Source organism: Adiantum capillus-veneris, chromosome 29 (assembly GCF_014529385.1).
Source record: "Adiantum capillus-veneris isolate H3 chromosome 29, ASM1452938v2, whole genome shotgun sequence".
Lineage (NCBI taxonomy): Eukaryota > Viridiplantae > Streptophyta > Polypodiopsida > Polypodiales > Pteridaceae > Adiantum > Adiantum capillus-veneris.
This window is the reverse complement of record NC_140959.1, coordinates 120,934,160-120,947,482: the sequence shown is the minus strand read 5'-3', so window position 1 is coordinate 120,947,482 and position 13,323 is coordinate 120,934,160. Positions and strand designations below refer to the sequence as shown.

Sequence of the window (13,323 nt, the reverse complement as noted above, 5' to 3'; positions counted from 1 at the left end):
GTGTTCGTATGATTAGTCAGCACGCATTGTTCGAGTGTTTCATTCGTGATGCTTTCCTGTATTTTAGTCACCGTCCTTATGTGTACGATGAACATGATTCATTCATGAATGAGCACGGATGTGTGCAGATTACTCATGAAAAGATGAAATGTTTGCATTCAAGGAACTCACATTCCATGTCTCTTCCTTGGCATGACACGTTATCCGACAGAGCACAAGAAGGATTGAGCATCAAGCATAGGCATTTCCATTGTGATTTGCCACAGTTGATTCATTTAGATTAGGAAGTCAAGATTCGACCCCATTGTTTGCCTGTGTTTGATGAACGGTTTGGCACTCCGTCACTTTGTTCATTTACATTGCATGCACAATTTTTTCGAAGGAATAGTATTTTTCCAGTCACTTTACATAGAATGGGTATGTTCATGTTTTTGTGTTGGAAGTGGTTTCAAGAATTTTCATCCTCAGAGATTCTTAAAGAAGGTAGACACATGACTATGGATGAAGTTGAAGCATTGAAGGAGCCTCGGAAGACTGTCGCTTTCGGCGCGGCCCAAAGAAGCAAGCACTGCAGACCTTTATGAAGTCCACGTATCGCATGACCCACGCATCAGAGTGGGCCGGCGAAGAGTCCTTTCCAGGATTCCAGACGTTGTTGGCGATCTCCCTCGACGCCATACAGTTCGGTACCAGTACCTCACTTTGAAAAGGAGGGGATGTCACATGACACATCTAACCTTATGTGTACGTGGACAAGCTACTTCATGACAAGGGTTGTCACCAACGTGTGACTACTATCTATCCTTTTTGTTGATTTCTTTCTTATTATCTATTTACTCACTTTTTGGAAACACCCCTCGGGAAATCTAACTGCCCTGCATTGCATAGCTAGTGTGGAACTATCCAGAGGGAGTCTAGGCCTGAGGGCAAGAGAGCACTAAGGTTGGACAAGAACTATGGTTAGCCAAGTGGGGTCATTGACTAGCCAAAGTGGAATCCTTTGCTACAGAGGCTACATTTCAATTCTGGGTGTGGCCGCAGTGTACAAAGAGGGTCGGATGACCTAGAAAGATACAATGGCAACATCTCCTAAAATTTAGGGAACTGCTATTTTGGGACCTGAAAATGTGTCGACGTCATTACCTCCGGAATGACAAGGGGAACATTTTCTTACTCTGCCGTGAAGTCAACTGGGCAACCGGTTGGGATATTTTTAGACGGCAACCCCGAAACGGGAAAATGCTTGTAAATGTGCCAAGTGGCACCTTCTGGTGCACTTGCCTCATGCAACAAGAAGTGGCGCTGAATTTAGGAGGGGGAGAGCCTCATTTTCAGTTTTGTCACAGGTTAAGAGCTATGGAGTGCTTGCTTTCCCTCTTATGCACAGTGCGGTGCCAGGAGTGATGCCCTGCACGCTACGCACTGCCCTCTCTCTCCCCTTTGGCAGTATGTTATGCCCCACTAGTGGGCTCTTCATTTGACCAATGTACAGTTGTGTGGGTTCATGCGCGATTACCGAGGCAAGAGCCTCTTGCACAGGTACTGGATTAGCTAGCGGCTAATTCCCCCGCAGGTACAGGTGAATTCGGAGAGGTTTCACGCCAGAAATCTCGTCCGATTCAAAGGGCAAGTAGCCCTACAGGTGCGGGAGCTCAAGGACTTGCTACGGATGCGACCGGCACGCAAAACGGAGCCCGAAACAGTAAATTACAGCCTGCTGTGTATTTTTGCAGGTTTAGGGTTTTGGCCCTAAACGGACCCTAATACCCCCAGGAGGTTCGGGGACGCAAGGGGACCGCTGTACAGGTGATCTGGCGCATTTTCAGGGCTGAAAACAGAGAATTCAGCGTGCTGCAGATTCTCGCCAGGTTTTGCAAAGTGCCCGTATGCGTCGGGAAAGTCATTTAATGTGTGGGAATACTGACCGTGAAGGGTTCTAGTACAGTTATGCTGCCGAAATCGGGCTCGAACAATGGAAATTCAGCCGAGTTTGTGCGGGGCAGCTTGTAGGGAACCACAGCGTTTATTCCCTCTTTTGAACAATAAAGAAATACCGAAAGGGGCGCCTAAGTTAGGGGCCAATCTGGTGTCCGTCTACTCATACAGGTGCAATCTAGCAGCCTGTATCCCTCTCCCCTTTGTTGTGTCTTGAAAGTACAGGTAAAATAGACGACTAATAATGGGTGAAAGCTAAATCAAGGTTTAAAGTAAAGTCTACCGCCCTTTTTGGATCATACAGGCCGGTTTCAAGGGTTCAGTTGGCCTAGCTTAGGAAGTGATCTGGCACTTTTGTGAGTCTGTTCGCAGACCGTGCATGTCTAGACACTTAGAGTAGATGCATATCCTCTGGTTGCACACAGCATGATCATCAGATTTCCATCAGAACCCATCAGGAGCATTTTTACAGTGCATAGACCTATTTTCCCTATTTTTGACATTTTTCACTTATTAAGTGACTTTTGTTGGGAACTGGATAGGGCAAATTCAGTAATAATATATATAAGAAAACCCAACGCTAGCATTCTACAGCAGAAGGGGGAGCAGGAACATTGTGTTCAACAGGCACCTTCTCAGCAGGGAACCCCCCCCCCCCCCCCCCCGCATGGAGACCTAGTGTTTTCAGCAAGACAAAGCCAACGTTTTTCAGCATTGCAGATACTTCAGCGTTTTGCATTGCAGATCAGCCCTGGCGACAGCAGTACAGCAAATCAGCCCTAGCGTTAGTAGATTCTTCCCGCAAAACCCCAAATCAGCCTAGTATTTTTGGATCAACAGGACTCCCAGCGTTTTGCAGATTCATCACGACAAAGTCAGCCTTTGCATTAGCGTTTTGCAATTTCAGCAGATAGACTCCGCAATAGAACCCCCAAACCTCACCTTCCCGCAGCAGATCCTCGCCACACGGTCAGATCCAGCGTAGTTTGCAGATTCAGCCCGGAAAACGCAGATTTCAGCATCTGCATTTTCAGTGCGTCGTCGTTGCATCGTCGTCATCGACATAGAGTCAGACTTCAGCAGATAAAGATTTGAAGATTTCAGCCCTTAGCATTTTCAGATTTCAGCCCGTCTCGTCGTCGTCGACATCGTCAGCAAGTCCAAGCATTGTAGAGATTTGTGCAATCAATAGTAGATCGCTCTCGCCATAGAGAGTGGGGCCTTCGGAGGAGGGTTTGACAACATTCTAGTGTCATATTCTTCTCTCTCTATCACTCTATCTCTCAGTCTCAGTACCTTCATTCACAGTGTTCACTTTGTTTGTGATCATTTGCACTCTCTCACTAAAGGAACGGAAGGCTCTCCCTTCCGTAAGTAAAAGGAACCTTGAGCACAGTTCGGAGCACTCATCTTGAGCAAAGTTCAACATTCACTTACCCTGCACCTTACACTTGAACCACATAACGTTGACAGTCTTCAAAGTCTGAATGGCTGGAGAAATTTCCTTTGTAAGAGATTCCACAATGGCCGACATTGCCCGTCACAAAGTGATGACGTGGCATGACCACCGGGACAAGCAAATGAAAATGATTTTATTAGTTGTTCCAACTTATGGGTTCTTTCTGACGAGGCCCAAGGGACACGAGAGAAAAGGAAATCGCATGCTGACGTGGAAGAGCTATACGAACTGCCCCCGAATTGCGCTGACAACTGACGTGGCATACCGTTCGGAAACTTCGCGTTTTGTGTTGGTTGTGCCACATGGCAGGCCGTACGGATTTCCACCAATTGCGCTGGCTTTTGGCAGTTTTTGGACTAGATGCTTTTGGGATTTGATTGTTTTTGGGGCTCTGCTTTTGGGGCATCCTTGTAAGAATAAATAGACCCTTGGGGCCTCACTCTGGAGTCTGCATGGCATCTAAACGTAGAGTCTGAGAGCAGAGGTCCCTCGGGAGTTGTACTTTCCAATGATAAATGATAAAGAAATACTAAAAGGGGCGCCCCACTTTGGGGCCAATACCTCTGGGCACGGAACTCCATTGGTCCATGTCGACTCTCTCTCTCTCTCTCTCTCTCTCTCTCTCTCTCTCTCTCTCTCTCTCTCTCTCTCTCTCTCTCTCTCTCTCTCTCTCTCTCTCTCTCTCTCTCTCTCTCATCAAGAGTCGAGAGTCACTCATCAGCCATACACTTACTACATCACATGTAACTTTGGTCCCATATGTCATATTTGACATTCGAGGACGATAATAAAATCTATCTATCTATAAATCTCTCTCTTTTTTTTTCTGGAAGAGCATGTCATATTTACAAATGTTACAACTCTATTACATCTTGCTTAGGATAAGATAGCACTTATCCTACAATGCCTTATCGGCTATAGTGGATACATCCTCGAGCATTTTGGCTTTGAGAACTAACGTGGGAACGGTAGTTTTGAATAGGCGCTAGCGTCAAAGATCCCCACATTTCTGACATACCACAGAAACCATATAAACCAACCCCTAAACGAAGACAGACAAAATAGCATGGCCTCATCTGTAGTAGAGAATAATCGAAAGGTCAATGTGAATTTAGTGCACTTAATACCCCATGAGGCATTCCACCTGTATGTAATCCAAGCCCACCAATCTGTAACTTCTTTGCATCCCCAAAACAAGTGCCTCACAATCTTAGGTTTACCACAATGAAAGCATTTACCAGTACCATACCCTTTCCGATGGACCATATAAGAGGTAGGCAATGAACCAGTTAGGGCTCTCCACATATGCACTTTGAACTTGAATGCTGCCAAAGATACCCACAACTGAGAAAAGATGTAACAAACGGATATTATTCCACCAAACGGATGTGTAGTGAGTAGACCAGTGTTTGTTACATCTAGCAGAAGGATCATGGCCATGAAGCAAGAGCATGTAAAATTGGGATGTTTGAGAGTTCCACCAATTCGCCGTTGTGTGTGGGAAAGTCCAGTCTATGTACCTGTCCAACTGATTGGTAGTTGGTAGTATCTGTAGTTGGTGGTATCTGTAGGTTGTTGACATGTGCACAAAGAATATACCAAGCATTTCTAAAACCAAATCCTCACCGAAACTAACGCCTTGCTGACAAAAAAGGCTTGAAGGAGAGGTAAGAGTCCAGAACCTGGCTGATTGTTGTGATACCCTTTCTATGCATTGAGGGGGCCTTTTTGCCAATAAGCATTGCAGGGGGTTTTTGGAAGATACAACTCCAAAAGACATTTTCTACCCCTAGAGAGTGCCCAGTGTACCTAGCCATGCCGTTCCATATCAACTGCCCCGCTACACCTTTTCAAGAGGAGACCCAACATCTGAGAGATCTGATAACCCGTTTTAAGAGGAGCAGTGGAAAACACCTTATCCCACGCTCGCAGATTCCATGCCCCATGGAAGTAAACCACAGAGGAGTCGATCAATAACCAGAAGCATAATGCCCAATCAGTATCTTTAAGCACAGCATGTTTGAACAGAGTGCATCTGCTCGCATCAGCATGAATTTTAAGGTCCAATAAACCCAATCCCCCTTGAACATAGGGCTTACATATGTTATCCCAAGCAATAGGAGAAGAAGCGGCATTTGGCATTCCCCAAATAAATTTAGCTACCGCCGACTTGAAGGGTGCTAGGGATTTTGAAGTTTCTATCCCTACGTTGTTATTCATTCTCGCTTGGAGTGTCCAAGCCTGTTACATTGCCTTCTCATTACTCGCAACACACTATTTTTGATACTCAGTCATCTTGAAGGCAGGTGTACCTGTTGTTGGAATCCCTCGTAGGACGGGGCTCCGAGCCGTCGACACTATGTCCCATCAGCTTTTTCGCATGAACCAGTCGCATAATCAAGTTCCAATGGGCGTAGTTATCACCGTTCAATCCAAGCCGTTCACTAAAGAACTCCTTTTTATGCCCCTCTCTTGAGCTCCAATCTCCACTTCTTCCAAGCCGCTCCTCAAAGCACTTCAAAAGGGGCCGCAAGATTTGCACCAAGCCACTCCCAAAAACTTGTGCTCCTTGGTCTGTAATGCCCTCGGCCTCCAATTGCCAAAATTTTAGCTCTCCTTTATTTGGTGTCCCTTAGCAACCGCCAAGCTTTCCAATGCAAGGCCACTGCCAACGTTTTAAAACACTAGCAGCATGCACCTTTTAAAGCCGCAAGGAAAAGCAAGGTCCGGGCTGGGGGGCCGGGGGGGGGGGGTGGTTTTCTTGAGGCACCATTGGCGCAGGCCCTCCGACGGCTCTTGGCGACGACGGGGAGCCTCCCCTCCTCCCCCTTGTGTGGCCAGCGTCTTAACACAATCGCAAGCAGGTGAGCAAAGTGGCCTAGCAGCGCTAGCGTTTTACGCTAGCGACAACACGTTCAGCACCCAAGGCTTCGGTAAGGCAACGTCTTCAACATCCATCAACGGACAAAAATGTCACGAGGGCAACGTTTTAAAACCCTGCCGCACGGAGTTACAAGTAGAGTGCCCCGGCCAAAGGGGAAAGGTGACGCCTTCTCAACACGTGTCTAGCTCTAGTAAGGCTCTAATACCATGTCAAAGTCAACGATGCGGAAGCATAGAGACCAAGGAGAGTATGCACGAGAGAGAGAGAGAGAGAGAGAGAGAGAGAGAGAGAGAGAGAGAGAGACCCCTGAACCAACCAACCTTGGTTATGAATAACTGATACTAATACAATGGGGGCAATGCATTGCATATAAACCCACCCAAGTAAACTGCCGTACCCAGACTTTGACAAAAAAGTAAAATAAATACCTAAAAGCCAAAATACATATTGGGATCACATTGGGTAGTCCACTTGAGATGCCATAACTTTGACAGTACAATCACGTACCATCTGAACATGTACGAAGACGTGCGGTATTGATCGAATTACAAAAACTATAGCGTATCGTGGATGTTATGTACAATAAAAAATAGAAGACTTGTTATTTAGCCTAGAGTTTAGTCTTTATAGAATGAGCATGAGGAAAGAGAGGCTATTGTGTTACGTGCACATCTAACCCTATGAGCATGTGCATTGTGGATAAGTTGTAACTGGAAGTGTTCTAGCACCCTTGTGAGCCTGTATGCAAGACGTGCATGTCCAAACACTTTAGATTAGTTGCATACCCTTTGATTGCACATGAGCACAGCCAGTGTCTACTAGGTGTAGGCTCTGGGGAATGTTTCCATACAACAGCATCAGTTTCCAAGCCTAGATAGTAACTGCATTGAAGCACCAAGAACTGCAACTTGAAGAACTGAACCCAAAAAGATAGGTTGAAAGGTCTAAGGAGGGTAACGGAGTAAAAACCCTAAACCCTACCAACCTAAAGAACTTATGAATGCTAGCCGAGGGGCCTATCCCAAAAATATCAAAAGCTTGACATGTGGGTACAGATCCTCACCAAGTGGCCCATTATTAAAATGGGTTATGATCAAAAATCCTAACCCTCAACAACTTATGGAGCCCCGGTCGATGGGGTCTAAAAATAAGGCAGACAAACACACACTACAACTTGCGTAGAGGAGCTGATGACGTGGAAGCTATACGAACAACCGTGTCTTGCGCTGACCTACTGACGTGGCAGTTGTACGGATTCTGTGATCTCTATTGGCAACCTTGGCACTCGCTTTTGGGACCAGATGCTTTTAGACTCGATGCTTTTCATGTAAACTGCTTTTGGATGGCCAAGGGCCTTTAAATATGTACAAGGGCTTGCTCTCTCACATTCTACCCACGGAAGATGCAGAGCAGAGCATTAGTGTTGCACAGTGTTCAAGCAATATAAAGAAATACCAAAAGGGGCACCACATCTGAGGCCAATGCATTCTCGGGGTGGAACTCTACCACTACCCACTCTGTGTTTCAATTCAATTGTTTTGAAGCGTCTCAAGTTTGTTCAGTCTGATTTTTTATGTTGGCACGTGGTGCCATCTTGTAACAGGAGGTCACATATGTCTAGGTCAAGGGATGTGTATGCTGTGAGGTTACCAAAGTAACGTGTAGACAACTGTGAAGGTAAGAATCCAAATGATTAGGAGAGAAAGAGAGTAATTGTTCGGCAATCACAACCTGTATGACCCCTTGCATCTCAGAAGTAAACTCCCCAAGTCCAAAGCACTAAATCTCTACTCCAATCTGTAGACAAGGTTCAAAAAGTGCTACTCCAAGGCAATGTACATGTCGTACAAAGGTCCAATGAAGTCTCTGTCCACCAGCGGATGGTAGTGTCTTCTTCGAAAAGTCAATGTTGCCATATGTCGTGAACACAACCACCTCTCTCCTAAATTCACTTGCATCATATGTACGGATCAAACCACGATCGTACCCCCTCTTGAGTCACAACCATCGATGTCGAACTGGAATGAAAAATCCCCCATGGATCTCATGCCCAAAAGAAATGATCAAGATGATTTCGAGGATACCGCAAGCTGCAACAATCACCAATACACTACACGGACCACCATTGGATGGTGTTCTGTCAAGGGGTAACCAAAGAAGTCGAAAAGTAATAAACTTCAAGCTTGCACCGAAAAATATGCCTACAGGGGCTGAAAATACCCATGTCCAACCAAAATCAAAGTGCTCGTACATTCTCGGACAGTCACGGAGTGTTGCAAAGGTAGAAATAGTGTAGATCTTTGTGTCAAAAGCCATGGGAAGGCTGAAAACACAGGAAAAACAGCGTGTAGAATTACTATAGTGCCAAGGTCGTCATTGAACCCATCCAAGATCCGATGTGTAGACGGATGTCACATAGCGAGATCCTATCACACGCTTGGACACCCCAAGTCAAGAATCCGACACGACACACGAGAAAATCACTTAAAATACTTCACAACTTTAAAACTTGAGTCGACACTGCCCGGCGTAGTTCCGTGCCCAGAGAGATTGGCCCCAAAGACTGGCGCCCCTTTCGGTATATATTAATGCTTGAGCAAAGTACAACTCCCGAGGGGACCGTTGCTCTCAAATTCTGTGTCCAAATACCCTGAAGAGTGATGCCCCCAAGGTGTTTTTATTCTTACAAGGGATGCCAAAAACAGAGCCCCAAAAGCATATAAACAAACAGTCCCAAAAACAACTAGTCAAAAATCTGCCCCAAAAAGCATCGGCGCAATTTGGGAAATCCGTGCAACAACCACGTCAGCATGTCAACGCCATATGCGGAAATCCGTATTGTTGTCTGTACAGTTTCTGCCACATCATCACTGTACTGCCATGTCAACACATCTGCCCACAGGTGGTCATGCCACGTCCCCACCCACGAGCAAGTGTGCTAACGTGGCATACTGGTGATGACGTGGCAGAAACTATACGGACATCAATACGGATTCAAATTGCATTGATGCTATTTGCGGCAGATTTTTGACCAGTGGTTTTTGGGATTGTTTGCTTTTGAGTTTATAAGCTTTTGGGGCTCTGCTTTTGGCATCCCTTATAAGAATAAAAAGACCCTTAGGGGCCTCACTCTTCAGGGCATCTAGACGGAGAGTCTGAGAGCAGAGGTCCCCCCGGGAGTTGTACTTTGCTTAAGCATTAATATAAAAGAAATACCAAAAGGGGCACTAGTCTTTGGGGCCAATCTCTCTGGGCACAGAACTACGTCGGACCGTGTCAACTCAAGTTCCGAAGTTGTGAAGTATTTTAAGTGATTCTCTCGTGTGTCATGCCAGATTCTTGACTTGGGGTGTCCAAGCATGTGACAGAGGTATCAGAGCATAAGGTGTGTGCTTTTCTCAAAGCATACAAGTCCTATCAAAGAGGAGACAAAGCAAGATGGCGCTTCCACAAAATATTATTAACGAAGCTTCGTGTCCCGACCCCGGACCTATTAGTAACTCCCACCCTTACTTCATCGCACATCGGGCATGTTCCCGTCTTCACTGCTCTGTCTTACAGGGCATAAGCCATAAAGAATCCCAAATTACACAAGGGTTCTCGTGGAGAATTTGACAGAGATAACACCTCTCAAAGGAGATATTACAGGGCGAGGAGATACTCGCTCCAGAACAAATTTTGGAAAGGAAACTGAAAGGGATACTAATATCTTGTTGTCTGTGTGCAGATAACTAGTAGAAGTGAGGAACATGCATATGAAAGCATTCGGAAACATGGAACTAGACCTTTACTCTTTTGCAACGAGGTGAACCATTTGCTTAAAATTTTGCATGTTTTGCAAGTGAAATCAAGAATAAGATGATGACGAATTAGGAAAGACGACACTTCCGGAATGAACCCGATCACGATTCGAGATAAGAATCATAAGGGATTGGATAATGAGCTCCGAGATGAATCTAGATGCGATTACTAAATACGTTGCCAGGAATCATGGTCCTAGATCAGAACAAAGTCTATGGAGATGATCGCAATATGCGATTAGTTAAATCGACATCAGTGAGGTCCAGTGCGGATCTACATGCAATTGCTAGATACGTTGCCAAGAATCACCATCCTAGATTTCATGTGATGTGATCTGACTATGATCTAAATGTGATGTGATGTGACTGTCGTCTTTGTACAAGTGCTCGATGAGTGTCGTCTAGTGCGTCAGTACTTAGAGTCAGTGTCTATTGAACTGGTTTACGGCTTATGTCTGATTTTGCAGGTGTAATCAAGGGCGATTACAATTCTTTCAGGAGGGGGTTATGTCACAAAATGGTGACATGGCATCTGGACGCAGAGTTTTAGAGCAGAGGTTCCCTCGGGAGTTGTACTTTGCTCAAGCAATAATATAAAAGAAATACCGAAAGGGGCATCAGTCTTTGGGGCCAATCTCTCTGGGCACGGAACTACATCGGGCTGTGTCAACTCAAGTTTTAAAGTTGTGAAGTATTTTAAGTGATTCTCTCGTGTGTCTTGCCGGATTCTCGACTTGGAGTGTCCAAGCCTATGACAGATCCAAAGCCAAGAACTCTGCCATAGATGCTCCTCCGTGCTCAAGAAACCTCATGGCCAACACATCAAAAAAGGATTGCCAAGCTGGTCTCAAAGCAGGCATAGATGGGGCTGATGTAAGGGGTGAGGGACCATGAGGCTGATGAGGAACCGCCGGTCCGATGCAGTATCCCGATGATGGTGGTGGCAGCCCATCTCATATGACCGCAAGAGAAGGCAGGGCAACATAGATACTACACAGTGAACAAGTGCCCCAAGCCCTTGCCTATACGGCAGATGAGGGCGGGGTCGGGTAATGTCCACCAATAAACCCAACAACCCATAAATATGGAAAAACCTATGAAAAAAGGATAAATGGGTGCAAGACCAAAAACTCGGCGGTTGGACCAAAAGTGTCTGGCCAGGACCAAATGCAGCCTAAATCCATATGCAGTAAGTGGCCAGCCCAAGGACACACATTACCTGTACAAGCATGCCTAAGACCATCGTGAAGTGGCAGAGTGGTGTAACAATTTATAGGTCTTCATAATTGCCCTAACCTAAGGGCCTAGATCACATCAACCAAACATAGCTCAAACACCCATCCTAATGTCTAAATATGTGTAGAAACATTAACTCTAACCCTAAAACCTATCCCAACTACAATGTTAGCATTGGATATCAAAGACATTTACAACTCAACCTCTAGCCAATTGAGCAGATTACGGTTAGAACCTGGTAAAGACTATTGGTGTAGGTAGAATAGATAGAAAGAGAGAAGCGAATAGACAACGATATGACTCTGCTTAACACACCCTAATTTCCCAACATGAAGAATATTCACATGACTTGTGTCACTAGGTCAAGCAATTATTTTCATTGGACCGCTCAATCTCACACAATTCCACTTGGAAACCTTTGTCTAACTTGAGTTTCATTCATATGTGTCACCACAGTTGGCGACTTGCCGTTATATTGCTTGTGAGGCTTGTTGCTTAATAGGGTCAAAAACTCTAAAATACATTTTCCCTCCAACCATAACAATTGCATGTTTCCTAAAGGTTTCGCCCGGTTTCTCTAGAGTCTAACCTCACCCATATACTTCATTTTTTCTTTAGGTTGAACATGATCACATTCCTGAATCGAATGGCCACATGTTGTTATGAATCCCTGGTCTTTTCGTAGCCCATTAACTCTATGCTCATTGTCGCCAACTTCTTGTCCTTTCCTATCTTCTATAAGTTTGTTATTGCCTATACGTCTCTCCTCTTCATCTCACAAAAGCACCACATGTTCATACACAAAGTCACACATGTTAGATTTGGACATTTTTCAGATATTATCGGATGCAAGTCCAATAGGGACATCTTTCAAACATTTCCGTATGCCACAGAAGAGTCTCCAAGCTAGCTATGAGCCTCTCACATGTTCTTACTATCAATCAGCCCCGTCCAGCATCGAGCATCCTCAAGCACACCCCCCCCCTCCCCCCCACCCACCCCGCTTTGGCTTTTTCAAGGCACTCAGCTTATACTCAAATAGCTGCCAGATTCCATGCATTTGAGCAAATTCCAACACAATATCTGATATGACTAGAACATTCCATGCAGAAAAATAATGTAGCTGCTGTAAAGCCATGCAAAGTAGTGAAAGCAACGAGGAGCTGAGATTACCTGTTATAGTCCCATGTACAATGGTTCCGTTCTTCAGCTCTATAGAAACCGTTTCATTGTTCAGCTTCATCAAGAACCTGCATGCAAGTCATACCGTTCATATCTGCTGCAGAGAAAAATACTCAAAACGGAACAGATAGGGTGCACGCAAGTTATAGAAGATCAAAAGTCCTAAAGAAATATATGCCTTGTCCACCAAAGCTTGTTTTGGCGAAATCAGACAGTCGTAAAGTGTCCATAGACAGAATCTGTAAAGAGGATGAAAGAGCTTACCTGACGAGCCTCATGCTGCTGAAATCGACCCGCGAGCTCGATAGTTGCCAAAAAAATTGGAGAGTGTCTGTACTCAACCCTCGAGAGGGTTTTGAATACACAAAGAATTTTTATAAGTTCATGTTTTTTTTTTTTTTGTCATTAGAGTTTTACGGGATTGCGCCCACTCACCCACACCCGCCTGTCTCATGGGTTGAACCATAGTGGGTGCGCTTAGAGCCCCTCACCTTTGTCCTTTACCACTAGGCCAACACTCATGGTTCTTAGAGGAAGATGTAATCCAATGGCATGGTATTTGTATTTCTTCGTTAGTATTAGTAAGATAATACTTGTTTTTTCCTTTTTTGGTCCGAAGGAGCTAATTGAGCACTTGTCCTCTGTCAACAGGCTCATGGGTTCAAGTGCATCAGGCAACTCTGATAGCGCTCACGGACGCTCATTGTATCATGCAAGCGGGAATGCTCATGTTGCTATAAAAAAAAAAAAAACCTTTTTTTACTTGGTTAACCCATCAACATATCTTTGAATGCAAAATGGAGAAAAATCCACTTGGCACTAGCTAG

The 13,323-nt window shown here is 45.1% G+C and overlaps 1 protein-coding gene across 1 annotated transcript in view; it reads right to left on the bottom strand.

Annotated features, from left to right (window-relative positions):
• Positions 1-12,897, bottom strand: part of LOC147419856 (small nuclear ribonucleoprotein SmD1a-like) — a 51,558-nt gene extending 38,661 nt beyond the window's left edge. Inside the window, exons 1-2 of the mRNA XM_086505489.1 lie at positions 12,761-12,897; positions 12,488-12,564 (exon numbers count right to left, since the gene is read on the bottom strand). Coding sequence (XP_086361615.1) covers positions 12,488-12,564; positions 12,761-12,774 — 91 coding nt within the window. The 5' untranslated portion in view covers positions 12,775-12,897. The remainder of the gene's footprint in view (positions 1-12,487; positions 12,565-12,760) is intronic.
• Between the last annotated feature and the right edge of the window lie 426 nt (positions 12,898-13,323).